This window comes from Aulostomus chinensis, chromosome 15 (genome assembly GCF_037954235.1).
Source record: "Aulostomus chinensis isolate RoL2024-O1b breed Wild chromosome 15, RoL_Achi_v1.0, whole genome shotgun sequence".
Classification (NCBI taxonomy): Eukaryota; Metazoa; Chordata; class Actinopteri; order Syngnathiformes; family Aulostomidae; genus Aulostomus; species Aulostomus chinensis.
The window spans coordinates 17254819-17273392 of NC_141334.1; the positions used below are offsets into that span (position 1 = coordinate 17254819).

Below are 18574 nucleotides of genomic sequence, written 5' to 3' on the forward strand. Positions count from 1 at the left end.
ACAGAGCCCTGCAACATTAGGGAGGAAAAAAGTAAAATGCTTACTAAGTACTTTTTAATTGGCACATGAATCTTTCCCATGCTCACAAGACAGTGTTGCATTCACACTCCGGAGAGCAACCGGTGCATTTCAGCCTTTATGAAAATGAGCTCGAGAGCTGTATTTACGCCCATTGCAAGCCGTTACCATGATATCCACCTCACCAGACAAGCCAGCTATACATATTTTTATTTTATACGAGCTGTTTTTTTTAATATATTTTATTTTCTTGTGTTATTTACACCTATAACTGTTTTATTTGGTTATTTTGTTTGATTATTTCACAAGGTAGTTATGTCATTTTAAAAAATGCACACCAGGCAGCACTTGTAGTTCACGCTAATTATGCCGACATGGGGTGCAGGTCTATCTAATCCCTGAGCTGCCTGTCTTTCAGACAGCCCTGATGGTCCAGTTCAGATAAATCTGGACTTTCTCCTCCAGTGATTAGAGTCCCAAGATGTGAGGTTTGACCAACGGGGATTACGGACTGGAGGATCATACCGTTTTAGTACTTTTATCAGTTTTATCAGATACAGTGTCCATTCATGGAACACTAGTGAGGCAGTGGCATACATCTTTCTGTTGCAGCTCTAAACCCACTAGGCTAGATACCTCCACATCAGTGCCACCGAAGCCTTGTTCCAGTGGATATTTGGGGGCCGGGTGTCAATATTCTCCTGTAATTAGTGCCAGTGGGTGCTAACGAAGACACCGGGATCTGCCAATTTATTTATTATGTGAGCTCCATTTGTGATTTGGAAGGCACGCAGTTTTGATTTGAATGATTTAGTTGTTGTGAAAATAATATTTTGTCACAAAAATGGGTTTGACAATCCTTCATTGCTTCATGGGTTTGTATTTAGGAAGGCAGGGATTTGCAAAGAAGACCGTCTGATTCAAAAAAAGCCCTGAGTGGTTAAAAAAAAAATCTTTGGGGGGGGGGGGGCCAGGCTTGTCCCTCTAAAGCAGATTAAAAACTGAATTACTGTATTATTCCATTTCAAAATGAACTGTAAAGATGGTGATGTATGTCTGGTGTCATCCCAAGTTCAGTGAGATGTTTTCAGTGTAAACAACAGCAGACAAAAACAAGTGTGTGTTCGGTGCGTCTGTGTGGGTGTGTGTTTATGCATCAGACATAATCCATTTTATAACTGAATGCAGGTCTGATTGAGTTGTGACTTTTATCTGCTGAGTTTGAGAGTCGTATCCTTGTCTACATGTTTTCTAATGTCTGGACTGTTCAAAGGACAGTTTGTTTGTGTAAACAGTTAATGATCTATTCCAAATATTAATATAGCATTGAAGGGGACACAGAGGAGACACAGATTGTTTATAGAATATAAAGTATGATGAATGCTGATTGTTTTTGGAGGATGTGTGTACCTCTATACAGATCATTAAATCTGCAGAAGCCAAAACTCTGCTGCTGCTGTTCTTTTCCATCCAGCTGCTCATCTTCTCCTCACTAAATTAATTGGCCTCTTTCCACCAGACCTAAAGGGTCTTTATATCTCCAGATTTGCTGCAGTCTGGAGCAAACCGGCACCCTGAGGCAGGTATTTGGCTCTTTTTAGGACTGAGCTGATCTTTACCTTCTCTCCTCCTCCTGAAAGTGAGGCCTGGACTGAAGCCAACCATGGCTTTTAAACTGAGAGGAGTTGTTTTTCACCTTAGGGACCGTGGGAACTTTCTGTATTACTCTTTTAGGACTGTTGAAAATGGGGGTCCATTTTTGGCTGAGGAGACTTGCTAAGTGTCTGTGGGTCCTCCAGTTCCTAATGGAAGTACTGATTCATCTCAAACGCATGGATGGTGATCTTGTTTCCCGGACACAAACCAAAGATTGTGGATTTTGTTGTCGTTTTCCTTCCGTAGCTCCGGATTGTCTAAAACAGAAACCAATTTAAACAATTCACGTGAACCTCGACAAGTTGGGATTCCAACCATTAGTCACAAATGAACACGGGCAAAAAGCGTCATCATTTTCATGTATGACGCATTAAAGCACCTCTCTCTCAAAGGAATGAGATACCTGCACGTATTCTACTGGATAATTGCATTCTGCAGTGATTACTCATCCTCTCAGGGGTTTCATCGATTTACATATCTACTCATATTCTCCTCACCTGTTTTCCTCGTCCTGAGACTTCTTGTGAGGGCAAAGAGTATCTCATTTACCCATTAACCTTAAAGTCTTGTGGCTTATTAAACAATGAGAAGGCAATGCGCTTTACGTGTAAAAGAATTTTGGCCTCAGTCGCAAGAATTTAAAAAAAAAAAAAATCACACCCACGTTTGCCCTATACTGCACCAAGTTTGTACACACACTTTTCAAAAAAGTGAGCTTGAGGAGCCAAAAAAGACAATTCAGGATAAATATTACACGCCAACTTTTTCATTTCCTCACTGGTCCATTCACTGCATCATTATTCAGTCTATTCCCTTTCCCCTTGTGCGTTTCCCAATTCCAATTAGCGTGGAGTGTCTACTCCATTAACGCTTGAAAGCATGGACAAGACTGCCAAACAATCGGATTGAAAAATATCTGTCCACTAGGGTTTGTCCCACAGTTGCCAGTATTATTACCAAATAATGTCCCAGGTTATTCTTGACATTCACATTGAACGGTTTTCATTTCTCTGATAATAGCCCTGTGGATGAGATCAAGAGTTCATCACAATCAGTGAGTTTCCCTCATTTGGAACTATGGATGTGCAAAGAAAATATTGTGCAATTACAGGTGACATTTAACAGTTACACGGGGTTACAATCGGGCCTCATGGCAGTGCCTGCTTGAGGAAAAGTCACCAATATTAACAGGCTTTCTGCTCTCGGGAGATTAAATATGCGCAGAAATTTTTGTGCCAGTTCTGTCATTAGATTTCGAGATGACGGAGATGATTGTATTACATTGATGGAGGAGCTCATTAAAGCTGTCTAATGAGGGGGCAACTTCGCTGTGAAATTCAGCTGACTGGTAACAGTGAGCTGTACTTAACCATCCTTTTCATCACCACGTATTTATCGTTAGATAAAACATAAAACGTGATGCCCATAATAACTGTGCAGGCACCCAAAGCCACAGCACCTGGAGGAGCTCACATTGCTTTTATTGTTCACCAGTACCAGGAAAGAATGTTCTAGAATCGTTTGATTTTACCTCATAAGAGTGCTGGGAGTGTTAACTGATACTGTAAAGGGATGCATGGTTGTCTTGAACAGTAACCGTCCTCAGTTCAGCAACATCAAGTGATCCATATTTAGTTATAAATTCATTTTATTAATAAAATGCACTTATGAGCTCTGTAAAATATGCACTCTTATTTGGCAGAAATGTTAATAACTTTACTGGATGTGTATTATTTTAAAAGAGGGCACATATTTTCAAATTATCTATATAATAGATATACATAAACAGGTTTCATGTGTGATAGATTTAAAGTTCTACTAATCTGGCTGTACAGATAAAAAATAGAGGCTGAGGAAAATGCGTGCCTGAACACTTTAGCAAATCAATCAATAATGGGATTTTTCCGGATGTTTGTGAACGCACCATTTTGAAGCATCGCGTGTGTTTGATGTCGAATTATATAAATTGTGCCCTCGGTTTTGACTTTCAGGCACAATCAGTTCCCTGTTTTGAAATTGCATTTTATTATCCACTAAAAGCCTATAATACCATCTGAGTGAAATGAAGGCAGTCGTCTTATTCTATCTATGTGTCCACATTTAGAATATATAGCTTTATGAATGCCTGGTGTTATTTAGAAGTAATAGACACATCAACCAGCATCTGATTGATGTGGATTTTTCATGATGGCATTTCCTGTTTTTGTCTAGTGATATTAATATAAAACGGGATAGGGAATTTATGTTGGATTCACACCAGGCCACTGCAGGAACTGCACACTCCTTCATTTTCAGAGTTCAAATAATAAATATTTAATATGACATGTATGGTACATGGTTGTGGTCTGTTTGGTGTGGAGCATCTTAGTTTGGATTCAAATAAGCTTTTTGGCACAGTTTATTGAAATTTAATCAAAATTGCAACATGAATTAATCTAATATTTCAAATCCTTGGAAGGCACTATATTTTTCAAAGTTAATTGTGTGTCAATACCCAATTTAAAATAAACTAAGGTGGTAGTTCTGTAGAGATGTCCTGCCCACACATCCTATTGTACAGAAAAGAAAACATCTTTGTGTTATACAGATCCCCACAAAAACACTCCAGAATGATTGTATGGGTTTGTAGTTATAAAAAAAACCCAAAAAAAACATATTCCAGTTGTGATGGGGCAGCATGGCTCAGAGGCCGTCCAGCAACCGAAGGGTCGCTGAATTGATCCTCACTTCCCTTGGTGACCATATCCAAGTATCCCTGAGTAAGATACTGAGCCCCTAATTGCTCCTGATGGCCCTGCTACAGACTGGCAACCCTTGCAGGGTTAACCCCACCTCTCCACCAATGTCTGGTGGGATAGACCCCAGACCCCCATGACGCTTAAAGGATAAGCAGCACAGAGGATGGATGGATGGATGGATGGATGGATAGTTGTCGTTATATCAGATAAAATAACTGCAAATAGATGTTTTTTTAAATTATGCAGCCCTATTACTGACAGTGCTCTGAAGCCACGCATGCTAGATAGCAATTGCAGTTATCAACTTGATTTGGGAAAGTCTACAAGACTATAACAGTCTAATTCACAAGTAACTAGGTGCAGATAAAACAATAGAAGAAGGGAGGTAATTTGGCCTCTTTGTGGTTTGAATGGTCATCTTTCTCATACACACTTCCGATTTAGCAGGAGCCTATGAACGCAGCACCTTTTGTCAGGGCCAATGGGATTTGTGCTCTGCCTGCGACGCTAAACTCGGGGTGTAATTATCATATATACTTTTCAGCAAGGTAGAGTGTAGCTAAGCTAACAAGCTAGCCGCCCGGTTTCGATGCTGTAGCTAACAAATGCTAACTCAAGCCCAGCAGTCGTCCTGCCTCCGAGCTTATCATGACTATGTAGTATGCCTGCTTGCTTCATGTGATGCCGACGCCAAGTGAGAGGGCTGAATGAGGAAACCGCTTCCCCGCCTCCACCACCAGCGGCCGCGGCTAGCCTCTGTCTGAAGTTCCTCACCCATCTGGAGGAGGTGGCTTGGCTACAAAGCTAGCTGGAACACACCGAGGCGGTGGATACATGTCTACCTGTCAGCCACAAGACCAGCTACGAGAGGGAAATCTTGCAGTTCATGTTTCGCCAAGAAGTCAGTGTGGCGTCTTTTATTCCATCTTGTTCGTATCTTTTCCAACACGAGAAAAGGAATATGTCCAGATATAACATATACAGTCTGTTGGACTGGATTTATGGCGGGGTGGACCCGAAGTTTGAGGGCAACGGGGGCCCCGAGTGTGCCGCCTTCCTCCCGCCCCAGCAGCGCATCAGTGAGAGTCTGGTCATCCTCGTTATCTCTGTGCTGGAGATTGGCGTGGCGCTTCGAAAAATAAACCTCTCCAAGGAGCTCAAAGTGGTAGGGAAGGATTCTATAAGATCCAAGGAAGATAGTCTGGGCAAGAACCTGTTGCTGGTTGCCCTTTGCATGACTTTTGGAGTGGAGGTGGGCTTCAAATTCGCGACCAAGACTGTGATTTACCTGCTGAACCCATGCCACGTCATGACCATGGTCCAGGTAAGAATGACACTCACTTATTATCTGTGTGTGTGTGTGTGTGTGAGAGAGAGAGAGAGAGAGCGCACTCCCAAGCCTAAGGTGAAACAAAGATTCATGTTTTTCGTCTTAACGGTGACTGAGCCAGTTCACTCATACTTGTACAGTATTAGTCTACCACTGTTTTCTCTACAAAGACAATATTGTCATCCTTGGAGACTTTCATAAAACACCGGAGATGTTGCTGAACCATCAGAGTACTTGCAGTATACTGGATGTCAACATGCTTCTGTTGGGACACTGCAGGAACTCACAACTGTTGTACAACAACTTCTTCAGGCAAACATATCTGATGTTAGCGCTGCATAATTTGGTGGAAGAGTCATAATGTGATGATGGTGGGCAGTACTGCAACATTATTAATTATATCGTTAGTCTGCATGCTTTGTTGTCAAGAAAATTTTACACATTGCTTTTAATTTTGATGTGTATTGTTCAACACAAACGTGCAAATTTATGCACTAATCTGAAAAGCAAGAAATGCAGTGTTTGCAATGTTTCACTCAAATGAATACAGCCAAAAAAATAATCTTTAAGAAGATAAAGTCATTTCTGTTACAATGGCTGAATTCAAATTACTTAGATTGGGGTTTAATTTTCTCCCTATATTCTCTTATATAGGGTTGCATGGTGGTGCAGTGGTCAGCACTGTGGCCTCACAGCAAGAAGGTTCCGGGTTCGAGTCCCGGCTCGGGCGTGGGATCTTTCTGTGTGGAGTCTCCATGTTCTCCCCGTGCCTGCGTGGGTTCTCTCTGGTACTCCAGCTTCCTCCCACAGTCCAAAAACATGCAATTTGGGGACGAGGCTGATTGATACTCTAAATTGACTGTAGGTGTGACTGTGAGTGTGAATGGTTGTCTGTCTCTAAGTGTTGGTCCTGTGATGGACTGGCGACCTGTCCAGGGTGAACCCCGCCTCTCGCCCGTACATGCTGGGATAGGCTCCAGCCCCCCCGAGACCCTTACTAGTAAGGAATAAGCGGAAGGTGACGATGGATGGATTCTCTTATATAACCACATATATATTTCGATCTGGTCGATCGCGCGCGACTATCCGTTTTTATTTTCATGGCCTTCTGTATTTATATGTGTTATTAGATTGGTTTAAATTAGGGCTGTTTGCAGTACGGCCAACTGCAGTTGTTTAATTGTGACTCAGAAACCATAGCAGATAAAATACTGTAATGCTGCAGAGATGTCCTGCTTATTTTTATGATACAGATCCCCACTAAAATGACATCATAATAATCAGTATAATGAAAAAAGAGAATAATGTAAAAATTGACATTTCCTCTCATATCGCAAATCCACACATTTTGAATACCAGTCCAAAAAAGTAGTAGTTTGATCTGTTATTCATTTATTTATTCTCCAATACTGCTCAACCTTAGTTTAAATCTTTTTTCAGATGATGGTCGTGTTCAAAAACGGTCCCCTACTGATGTGACAGGACGCTAAAGACAACAGCTCTCATTCTAAAGAAACATCATGTGAGATTAATAATCCCAGCCAACAGTTTGAATAGGAAAACTGAAGAAAGTCTACGTTGGGGGGAATTGGTGGAGCAGCTGTCGTCTCAAGTTCAGCTGTTAGGAATTCAGTCAGGGCTGGGCTTGTCATGTATACCGAGGAGCCATCCAGTCTGAGACAAACTGCTCGGGTCGCGTTTAAAGCTGTTGTTGATGTTGTTTGTAGTCTTGTCTTCCTAAAGCACCACAAGCCTTCCTCAGGGGCCAAGAGCACTGCTGCCATGACAATACCTGCATGTGTTCCCTCCCCGCCTCCAGAAAGCCTGACCTTCCTGGTGCATGATTGCACAGCACAGGTCACGGTAAAAGGTCAAGGCCTGCCAGCTTTCTCTGCCTGTGTTTTTCATGGACATGAAATATGGCCAACAAAAAGGAAATGTTGCTGATTCAGTGAGATTACATCGTTGTAGTAGTAGTGGAATGGCCAGTGGATAGTGATGAATAATTTGCTGTGTTGAGGAAACGTCTTCCTTGAATGATGACTGAGGTCGAGGTTTTCAAGAGAGGTCGCACTACTTTCTTGTTTGCGTTTGACGGGAATTAAACATAATGAAGGTGTTCAAACAGAATGACAGGAATGAGGTGTTTGGCGGCCTTGGAAGGGTTGCTTAAAAAAAAAAGTTGATGTAAAAACACAATTTTATTCCAATACATTGTGAGGGCTGGTTCTTCGTTAAAAGGATGTGTGGTGGGAGTGTCCCTGCAGGGCTTTTCTTCAGGAGGTCAAAGCTCAGATTTCAGTCACAGAAGCTGAATGTTTGAAAACTTAATAGTGGTGATTGTTTCTGAGTCTGCTTACCAAACTGTGACTCCGCCCACCTGGTCTGCATCAGCTGGAACTGAGTGCGGTTGTGACACGGTTTTAAACCGATGGCGTTTCCTCCGTTGACAGTAGTTGTCAGAGACCGTATTAGAGGGCGGGATGTGCGGCTGTTAACGGCAGTGACTCTGATAACGCACAGGAGCATTAATGTTCACATACACACCAACAACGCCGGCAAGCATCGCTCAGCGCGAGGTGAGAGAGGTGAAGGCTTCAGTATCTGGCTGATGAGTTGATGCTTCACATCTGTCAACAACACAGATGTTTGGTTTTTTTTTATGTTTAGCTGTCACATGACCATGCTGGCTCCCATCCAACCCATCACTCAAGGGCTTTCAGACTGATCGATGTATCTGTCATGTGTCCCAGTTGTTTCATTGAGCTTTAATCAAACGGCAGCATGGATGGGACTGACGAAAATGGACTCAAAACATATTCATCTACAGAGTTACTGTTCAGTGTCTGTCCCTCAGTTCTGATTCTCTGGTGATACCGAATAGAATTTGTAATTACTCTGGAAGTTCACGCCGACATTGCGGATGTGGTTCCTCGTGGATGATGGGCAACGAGTTATATTTCTGTGGCCTATGAAGATAATTTTATTAACATATTGTATTGCACATTATGAAGTATCATGTCAGAAAAAGTTAACAAAACATCATCGTGAAAAGGAATTTTTAGTTTCGCAAAAAAAAAAAGGTTTTTACACCTGATGGAAGGAATTTTGAACTTTTTGGGAATATTTGGGGTTAAATGAACATTTAACTCGCAAGAACATTTTTTAATCTGCAATACAGTAAAAAACGGTTTCATTTTCTGAATCCACCAGACTCTTCAAAATATTTGCCTTTACCCACATTATTTCAAAGATATATTCATATTTTGTGTAAAAACAAAAAGTCATCCCTACATCAGTGCAGTAATATTAATATGAAGGTTTTTGTTATAAATATTGTGATATTTGATTTTGTTCATTTCAACCAACCCTGCTGAAGTATATAAAACTGGTAACTATTAAACAGTTTGTGAGTAGTACTGGAACAAAGTAGTACTACTCCCTTCAGTGGTATCAGTATCCTGTGTGCATTAATGTTAGTCGCCATCCTCCGTGACACCGACACAACAACATGGTCTTATACCACAATCGCAGTATTGTGGCTGTATATAATGCTGTCGTTATCATGGACAAAGTACCATGATAGTATCAGATCATGAGTTCGCTTGTGATTAATCATCTTGATTAAGAAATCAATCCAGTAATCAAGATTTTGATAGCAAACGTCTGCTTATTAAAACGCTTTAGAAACGAGCTTTGATCTGGAAATGAGACAGTGTCTGTGGCTCGGAGGGATCAGAGGAACTCACCACTTCTCCCAGCGGACCAACCGCTAATATTTGCATAACGGCACTTGATTGATTGCTCCCATAAAATTTGCACTTTTCTGAAAATTTTGTTAAAATCTGCACTTCATTCGAATGTCAACCTGACTTATTTGAAGTCCCAATGACTCGAGAACCTGCCACACATCTCCAGTGTCTTGAAGTTCCTCACAAGATGACGGTGAAACTGTTACGTTGGGACGCTCGGGCCCTTTCTTTACCTTCCTTTCCTTGCCGTGTTGCAGGGATCCAGTCTAATAGAACACACTGATTACTTCTTCTTTGTAAGGAAGGAAAACGTCCTTTTTTCAGACAAGCTGCAGGCCTTTCTGCAGCACCAGTGAATGGGTTCAGTGGAAGGTTAAAATCCTGCTAGTAAACGCAGTGCAGCAGTGGATAGAAAGACTTCCTGTTTTGTCTCTGCTTCGCAAGTCGAGAGCTTGCCTATAAACTGAGGTACCATGCTGTTAACAAGCTGTGCCTCAGAGACGTTCCGTTTCAGTGTAACAGACTACAGCGTCAGCATAATCATTGAGTGTAGTCACATTTATCAGCTGCAGCAGTAACACCCAACATTACAGATTGTTGACTCAGTTACTTAGATTACTATGACAAGACTAAACTGTACTGTACTAAACTTAAAAAAAAAAAAAAAAAGGAAGTTCTTTAAAAATCCCATACTTCTCATTTTTGTTGCAGGTCTGTGTTAGTTTCACATTATGAAACACAAAAGTTTTCACTGTTCCAGACTCCCTTCAGAAAATCAGGGATTTTACTGCAGCAGGGTCCAACAGTCTGTCTGCTCAAACCTGAGCCCGATGCTCCCCTCCAGCAAGCCACTGAGAACGGCCTCCAAGAATCAGGTGCTGAGCTCCACATTGCAGATGGACCCTGCTGCAGCTTGTCACCGTCCGCTGGCAAGAGAAGTGATGTACAGCAGGAACGATGTAGCAGTCAAGCAAAGCACCGCTCCCTGCTCGCAGTTAACCACTGAATAAGATGATAATAAAACAATTTTGGCTGACATACTAGCTGTATGTCGCGCAGCGATGAGAAACGGCCTGTTACGTTTCTGTTCTGTTGAACCACCAGAGAACATTGCAGATGACACTGATCAAACTTGGTGTTGGCCTTGTCTTGTTCCATTTTCAGTCCTCCATGGCTGATCATTCTGTGTTGAGAGTAAGATTTCTTTGTTTTAGACATGGCCACATCAGATAATTCAGGTAGCTAGGCGTCTTCTTGGGCGGGAGTCACCCAAGGATCATAAAATCCACTATAGTTCTGCTTTTTTTTTCTCTCTCTCTCTCTCAAATTGTCAGATTCTATTATTTTGTCTCCCAGTCAGCAGCATTGGGAATAGGATGGCCCGCTGTGCCAGGAGCTCCTGCAGTTCATTTAAATTTCAGTTGTAATTGATTGTAAAATTAATAGGGAGACACAACTATTAAAGTTAATTGTGTCTTTAATGCTACAACAGCAGTGTCAAGGTTGGTTTGCTTAACTGTGATCATGCTTGTGGATCTAATCTGGGCTGAACTGTTAATTGCAGCTGCAGAACTTTGTACACAGAGATGACGAAGTTGGTGCTCAGTACCAAATCAATATTTGGCCCAGCTTCTCCCTACTGAAGCTGAACTGAACCTTCAGGATTTCCAAGCAAGGGGTCCACAAGTAACGAACCTGGGCCAATGTTGATGCTAGCTTTGGGGCTAACCCTCTTCACTTTAGAGAGCTGGCAGCCAAAACACTGGAATTTGCCTTGGGTGGTGACTGAATCTTCAGGTGATGATAAGCCTGTCATTTTCATCCAAACATTGGGTTTGCTCTTCTGTCGCAGGGTGGCTGGCACACCAGTCTTGTCAATTGGGAATTTAGTTTTTATTTGTGTTGGAGTTGTGAATGTTCTTGTCACAGCTCAAGCATCATAGAGAGTTCTGGTGTGATTTTTTCGTTCATCTCTGTGCTCTTCTCAACAGATCTTCCTCCTGGCCTGCCCACCAGGTAAAACGGCAATGGTTGTATTTAGGTGAGTGATTTGGCTCAAATATTTACCCATGTCGCCTGCCTCTTCTTAGATTCTGTGGAATTATACTGTGTATTATGACCAGATAGATCTCAAATTGATCAATAACCAGACACTCAACATTATCACACAGCAACAATTTCAAAATGTCCCACTATAACTTCTTATAGCAGTTGTGTCATACTGTCTAATGCAACACCACGAATCCATCATAATTTTTTTAAACAATTCTTATTTGACATTTCCTACCTCAGGGCCTCAGTCACCACTCATCCTTTCTGTTACTAAATCATGCTCGTTAGGCCTCATCCTCTTAATCGTTGCATCATTCAATCGTTCACTCTCCATTAACACCTGCCAGAAGAGGAACAGATCTTGAATGTGATCTAATCAGACTAATATGGGTACATTTGTCGAGGGGTTATGGTCTCATCTCCTTTAAACTGTTCTGGTCTGGGCAGTTAATTATTCAGGGGAACGGGGAGTTGCTGAATTCAGTCAAAAATAACTACACCGGTCACGTTCCAGTGCCAGAGCCTTTAAAAATTACCCAGAGAACAACTACAGGAAATGGTAGGGATGGTGGTAGTGTTACAACGAGAGTCGTAGGTGTTTATTACAATCATCTGGAGTTTACTGAAAAATAAAATGATCCCCTTCATATAATAGTGTATAAGTTGACCTAACATTTCATGGGTATTGCGTGAGAATGCTGCTAGAGTTGGACCTGGTTCAGGAGACAGCAGTTAGTAGTTTGTGTAAACATGGCATTTCATGTTCACCTGGCACAGACGAAGTGGACGGGCCGCTTGGATTCAGGATGCAGGTACTGTGTTTGTGTCTGTGTATGTGAGTGTGTTTTCTGAAAAACCTCAGTTTCGTGAACATTTCACTGTACAGCATTGCAGATTAAACAAAGTTTTGAATTTTTATTTGTCTTGTTCCATCCAGCTCCAGCGTAAATTTATGAAGGCTTGGATAGCTACTGGACAGTCCTGTTACTGGGCAAAGGTCGCAACAGATCCATAAAGGTGGCGAATAGAAATGCAAATTGAAATGATGCAGACTGATTTTCCAAACAGGTCTGGAGGAGCTCAGAGTGACAGCTGGGCCTATGTGAACTGACATCCCTACAGCACTGCTCTTGTCCCACTGACCTTGTGTGTCACAACAGTTATTTTTGCCCGTTTGACAAAAAGAGCAGTCGGAGAAGACAGACGTCTGTCCACACTGTAACACACAAGCTCCTGAGAGTTTGTGTGTGTTGGCTCTTAGAGAAATTATCAACTGAAAGACATATTTCTTCTCGTGTTGGTTCGCAACTTTGCAGGCAATCTACCAGCCTCACACTCTTGTTGGGGGGCAGAATAGGCTCGCTTGTCTCCAACAGACTTGTTGTAATCACGACAGCAGTTTAGTGTGATGACGCCGTGTGTTTCCAACAAATACAAAGAGTGAAATGTTATAATCGGCTGAACTAGGGGATGTTTTTACAATCAACACTCCCATAAGCAAGTGACCCTGCTAACGGAGGAGACAGCTGCCGCTAACGGCTTCAGGGACTGATGGACAACACAGGACATAATCGACACTATCCTCCCCCTGTTCTTCTGCACTTTTATCAGTACTAAACCATTCCAACTAACAAGCCAGTAACTCAGTAGTGGCAGCCATGTGGGAATGTATTTCCTGGTGGAGGTAATGCACATCTGCCTGTAGATGTAATGATGTGGACGTGAAATACGCTGACACCGATATGTAATCTTTCTATAATCGCCGTGTGTGTGTGTGTGTGTGTGTGTGTGTGTGTGTGTGTGTGTGTGTGTGTGTGTGTGTGTGTGTGTGTGTGTGTTTTTTCAGGCTGCAGGTTCACATGTTGAATGGTGCGCTACTGGCTTTAATGTTCCCTGTTGTCAACACTAGACTGGTAAGTCATTTATACCCAGCACACCTTCTTCTGACCGCAAGGATTGACGTGTTTGTTTCTTACATTTATCTCATAGCTTCTTGTCAAAAATGTGAGGATACTGTGTTCAAAATGAAAATGAATAGCCGTTGTTCTCCTGTTAATATCTCAATCATCATGACATTGTAAGCACAAGCTTCCTTTAGCCACGAATGGATGTAGACACGGCAGTCATTAATATCCCCAAATGAGAAAGTGAAATTTGTTCTTACGTGTTTGTCACAATTGTGAAATCTGGAGCAGAACTACAAACGCTGAAGCTTTTTCAACGCTCACACTCTCTTGTGTGTATAATGAAGTGACGTAATCTTATTTCCCTGTCAGGTATAGAGCTTGTTCCTTCATGGGTATGCATTGATAGCACCGCAGAAGTATGTGTGCGATGATTTATCTACTATTCTGAATAGTATTCACTTCAGATATATCAAACACAAGTGGGAGGTTTTGAAATGTAACTGTGTTTGAATGAACCTGACACACGTTCATGGAGAAAATGCAAATACATAATTATTTTTTCTTTCCTTGTGGAAAAGTTACCATTTGAACTCTGAAAAGTTGTGTCATGTTACTGTGGCGAAATGCATGACTTCCTTGTCTGCAAATGGCACTCTGAATTGGTCCCAGTGTTAATTAATCTTCGAGGTAATATCACCTAGTAGCTGTACCATGGCTGAAGACAAGACATGGTCTTCTCCTGTCTTGGACTTCTGATTTGAAGTGTTCTAAAATGCTGTATTGGTTCATTCTCTCCTCAGCTCCCATTTGAGAAGGAGATCTACTACATCCAGCACTCCATGCTCTACCTGGTGCCCCTTTACCTTTTCAGGAAAGGAGGTAGGTATTCACCCTCAATAGTGATGTGCGTGTTGTTTCCATTCACTGACACCAGGTCAGTTTTCAGTCCCAGGCAACTGAGTTGCTGTAGATACCTGCCGCGCCTCGGTTCAACAGATCCTGCTGTGGTTTGGTGTTGCTCCATTTAACTGGGGAGCCAAAGTAAATCTACCATGAACTAGCATGCCATTGCTTGACTGTTCCTTGTTGGTCACTGTGCTCATATTATGTGTGTGTTCCACATTGTCTTCCTGAGAGCAAACATTGACTGTGGAAGCAGGATCCTCCTCTTCCTGTGGCTCTACTCACAGGATGTGCTCCTCTCAGCGGAACGACACACGTCAAACCTTTCCAAATTAAACAAAAAAACGTGGCTTTTCTGCATGTCATGTTTTGCTATGCAGTAATTGATAGTCAGACCACTGGAAAATGTTCCACATGAAGGTACAGCCCTGATGCACTAATAGTCGAGTCACTTAATAGCAAATACTACAAATGCTTGGACAAAGAAATTGTACTGGGCAACTCCCATGTCCATATAATGAAATCACCAACAAAGAAATTAAAGGCTTTGATGAAGCATCATAATAACAAAGAAGGTTATTATCATTCTGCTAGCCACACCCATGAGGTTTAATGCTTCAGTATACAACACATCATGTCAGGTTCACGTCACCGGGGCGTAAAAAGACGGTCCCAGTAGCACCTCATTGTTCACCCCACTAAAGGAAAGCTGCATTGTTTCAGTTCAGCCATTGTTGATTGGACCACATTTGATACCTTCCTGTGGTACTACTCTTACCAATACGCAGTGAGCAAACAGGAAAAGCCAGTTAGTTAGCCAACATCATCTTCCCTTCAGTAATAGCGGCTGCAGGCGGTTTTGTCTGTTGAGTCGACTCTTTTGTCACAACCCAAATAGAGGAAAGTGAACAGGAAGAACATTTGTGACGTCTGTGGCATAGAAGATACACATTGGTGCTAATTCTTAATACTCTCTCTTGTGTGTGTGTGTGTGTGTGTGTGTGTGTGTGTGTGTGTGTGTGTGTGTGTGTGTGTGTGTGTGTGTGTGTGTGTGTGTGTGGTTTTTGCAGGTGTGTACAAGCCTGAGCCTCTGGGGGACATGTGGTGGGCGCTACTCTCTACTGGCATCCTTTTCCTCTACCACTTCCTCTTCTTGCAAGTTCTAGGCCTGGTAAGATAGAGACCTCTGCTGGCCATATGTGGTACTTCATCACACATGGGATTTTTCATTTGTGTCTCACACAAGAGCGCAAAGGGTTATGTAGTCCCACGTACAGGTTTGATCAACATGAAGAGCTTAAGTCACTATGAGAAAATGTTACTGGTGGGATGCTGATTGTCAGACTTAAAGAGTTCCATTGATTCAGATTGATTTTGTTGCCCGTGCTCCCATTTCCTGTCCCTTTCTGAATCACAATTATTTCAAACTCTGTGTCGTAATGATGACAACATTTTCTTTGAAAACTTAATTAAGCTGAGAAAATTAAGGTCATGAGTATTTATCTTTTTTACTTTTTCCTTTTGTTTTTTTTTTGAGAAAAGCTCTAACTTAATTTATTCCCTGCTCCACAAACACATTTGGAATGCGGATGAAGTTTTCTTCCTTTTCAAAATAGATGTTAAGAAGTAGAAAGCTCTCGGCAGCGGGTTGTGACACGTTGTCCCCTCACAAGAATGCCTGGAGGTGTCCACTCCACCCCCAGAATCCCCAGAACTCAAACTGATAGAACTTGGTGGGACCAAGAGGTTCACCGCCATTGAACTTCGATACTTTTCATATTATAGTTGTATGTTTATCAGCTGGCCTTCAAAAGAAAAAAATAAACTTAAACATTATTCGGAGAAAAGTATGTAAAATTTGATTAACTTCTTTTTTCTTCTTTTAAGTTTTTCACATCAGTGAAAACCTGTTGGGGGACTCCAAACGCTTAAATTTTCCACCCCCCAAAAAAACCCTACTGATGTGCTTTTTTTTTCAGTATGATCAAAGTTTACATTCAGTTCACATTTTTTCAAATGTATCGTTTATATACATGTATTTTTAACACAATGTTCATAAAGAGGCATTCCATTAAACACGTGGTCATTTAAAGGCAGCTTTGTGTTCGAGCTGCTGGACACGTTCAACTGAACAGAGGCTGCAGGTATTTGCTATCAGCCTCCTGGTGTCTGGGTTCTAGTGGAAACACTTCCGGTTCCATAGAGGCCCAGCCGAGTAGAACTCGATGGAACCGCTGTCTTTAGTCTGTAGTCTTTACAACTGTCTGGCAGCACAAGGAGGACAAAAGTAACTTTGTGCAACAACGCCAGTTCACTGCAGTGAAATTCGTTTTTTGATTTTGTGAGCGGATGCGAAGGTCAACAACAAAACAATGTGAACATTCAGCAGTCAAAAGAAACGGATAGCTAGAGAGGTGGAGGAGGATGTTCCCATCCTTCAGTCGATCGTTTGTGTTTTTGAGCAGAATGAAGGCACATGCAGTTGTGCTGTTATGCTCTTTATTGGCATCCTACACTGGCATGTCTAACTCTCTATTTCCCTCCAGGTTACCGAGGTCAACCTCAACAACATGCTGTGTCCGGCCGTGTCTGATCCCTTTTATGGGCCTTGGTACCGCGTGTGGGCGACGGGACACCAGACCCTGCTGACGCTCATTCACGGGAAGGTTCTCACACTCCTCTCGCAACATACTGGCTCCGTCTGTAGATACCTTCTGGACACACTTCGACTGCGCAGCAAGAAAGTTGATTGAACTGATGCCCCCAGACCTCGCCTTTCACTCCTCAACGCCTGTTATCTTTGTTTTATTTTAATTAACGTTTTAATGCACCTTTACTGTCTTTTACCGAAACAAGTGAGCATTTCAGGGTCAGTGATTCAATGTGTCATCTTTTAGTGTTGTTGTTGACTTGCGAACATACAGTACTTGCATGCACAAACATTACTAGGCAGTTTAAGGCTGGTCATTAGCATCTGAGCTGGTCAGAGTGTGGAGTATAGGCCTTGTTTTTCTTTTCTTTTTTCCCTTTTCTTTTCTTTTCTTCTGGAATCCAATTTCCAGAAGTACTCAAGTGGATTTGCTGGAGATCACTTTATTTCTCAAGCTGCCTTTTTTGTAAATGTAAAGTTTTTAAGGACAGAAAATAGGAGTCATTCAACACTCACTACTGATGTCACATGTTCAGTTATTTATGTGTAGTTGTGCTAAGTCATATTTGTGATGACAGCCACCATTTTATTTGTTCCGGGTGTGTTTTGAAACCAATTGTGAATGTGAACTGTTGTAAAAATTGTTTTATAGTTGGAGGATTTTCATTTTTTAAAGTGCTAATGATCACCTCTCAATGTTGTCATGGCAGAAACTCGTCCTTGGCGTCCTTCTATTCCCACTTCACACGTTGGGACGAATCGCAGTCACCACAGTTAGAAATGCCTTCTGGCTGTCATGCCAACGGGCCTGGCTCTTTGGTGTTATGTTCAGTGAGCATATTCGGTACCCTGTAGACCCGGGTTTGAGAACAGGGTGGGGTGATTACCCCCTACCCCTGCTGCACATATACAGGTAAAATTAAATTAATGATAAATGTAAGTGGCCTCTGTTACATTTTTCCCATCTCCAGCCATTCAGATCATTCCAGTCGTGATAATCAGGGGACACGGGGGTTCCCAACGAGGTTCATGGATCTACACTGGGGTGCCACTATTACCTCTGCTGTCTGTTCATTTGAGATATTGGACCACATATAAAGTGAAGCAGTCGTTGGTATGAATGTGATGTGCATCTGGGCTGAAGTCATGAAGGTAACACTTGAATAGAACTCGCTAATGGACCCTCAAGTTCATACGAGCAGGGATCCTGAAGGCTCGTCTCAGTTCTGCATGAGGTCACAAACTGACTATGCATCAGAAAGAAAGTATTAGCATTTACAGATGGAACATGCAGTTATAGTATGAGTCATTTCAAGACCGAGGTGTGTGTTACTGTAGCGTATTCTGTACTTAAAGAAGGGATAAGACAAACTTTTGTATCTCCATGGGGTTGAGTGTTCGTGCTGTATTAAAAATAAAACTGATCTCAGTGGACCAAGGTCCTCATGTGTGTTTTGTAGTTTTATTTCCCCACCCATGTTCAAGTTCTATGCTTTTTGATCTGTATTTTGCCATTTGAACATTTCTTTACTTTAAATATGATCTGATACCATGGTGGGCAGACCTTA

At 42.0% G+C, this 18574-nt stretch overlaps 1 protein-coding gene across 1 annotated transcript; it reads left to right on the top strand.

Annotated features, from left to right (window-relative positions):
* The first annotated feature begins 4936 nt into the window (after positions 1-4936).
* On the top strand, positions 4937-18441 carry tmem164 (transmembrane protein 164). Its single transcript, XM_086227289.1, has 6 exons — positions 4937-5736; positions 11486-11535; positions 13393-13459; positions 14254-14332; positions 15427-15527; positions 16903-18441. The coding sequence occupies exons 1-6, from the start codon at positions 5299-5301 to the stop codon at positions 17107-17109; spliced, it is 942 nt and encodes a 313-aa protein (XP_086083415.1). The 5' UTR covers positions 4937-5298; the 3' UTR covers positions 17110-18441.
* The last annotated feature ends 133 nt before the right edge of the window (positions 18442-18574 follow it).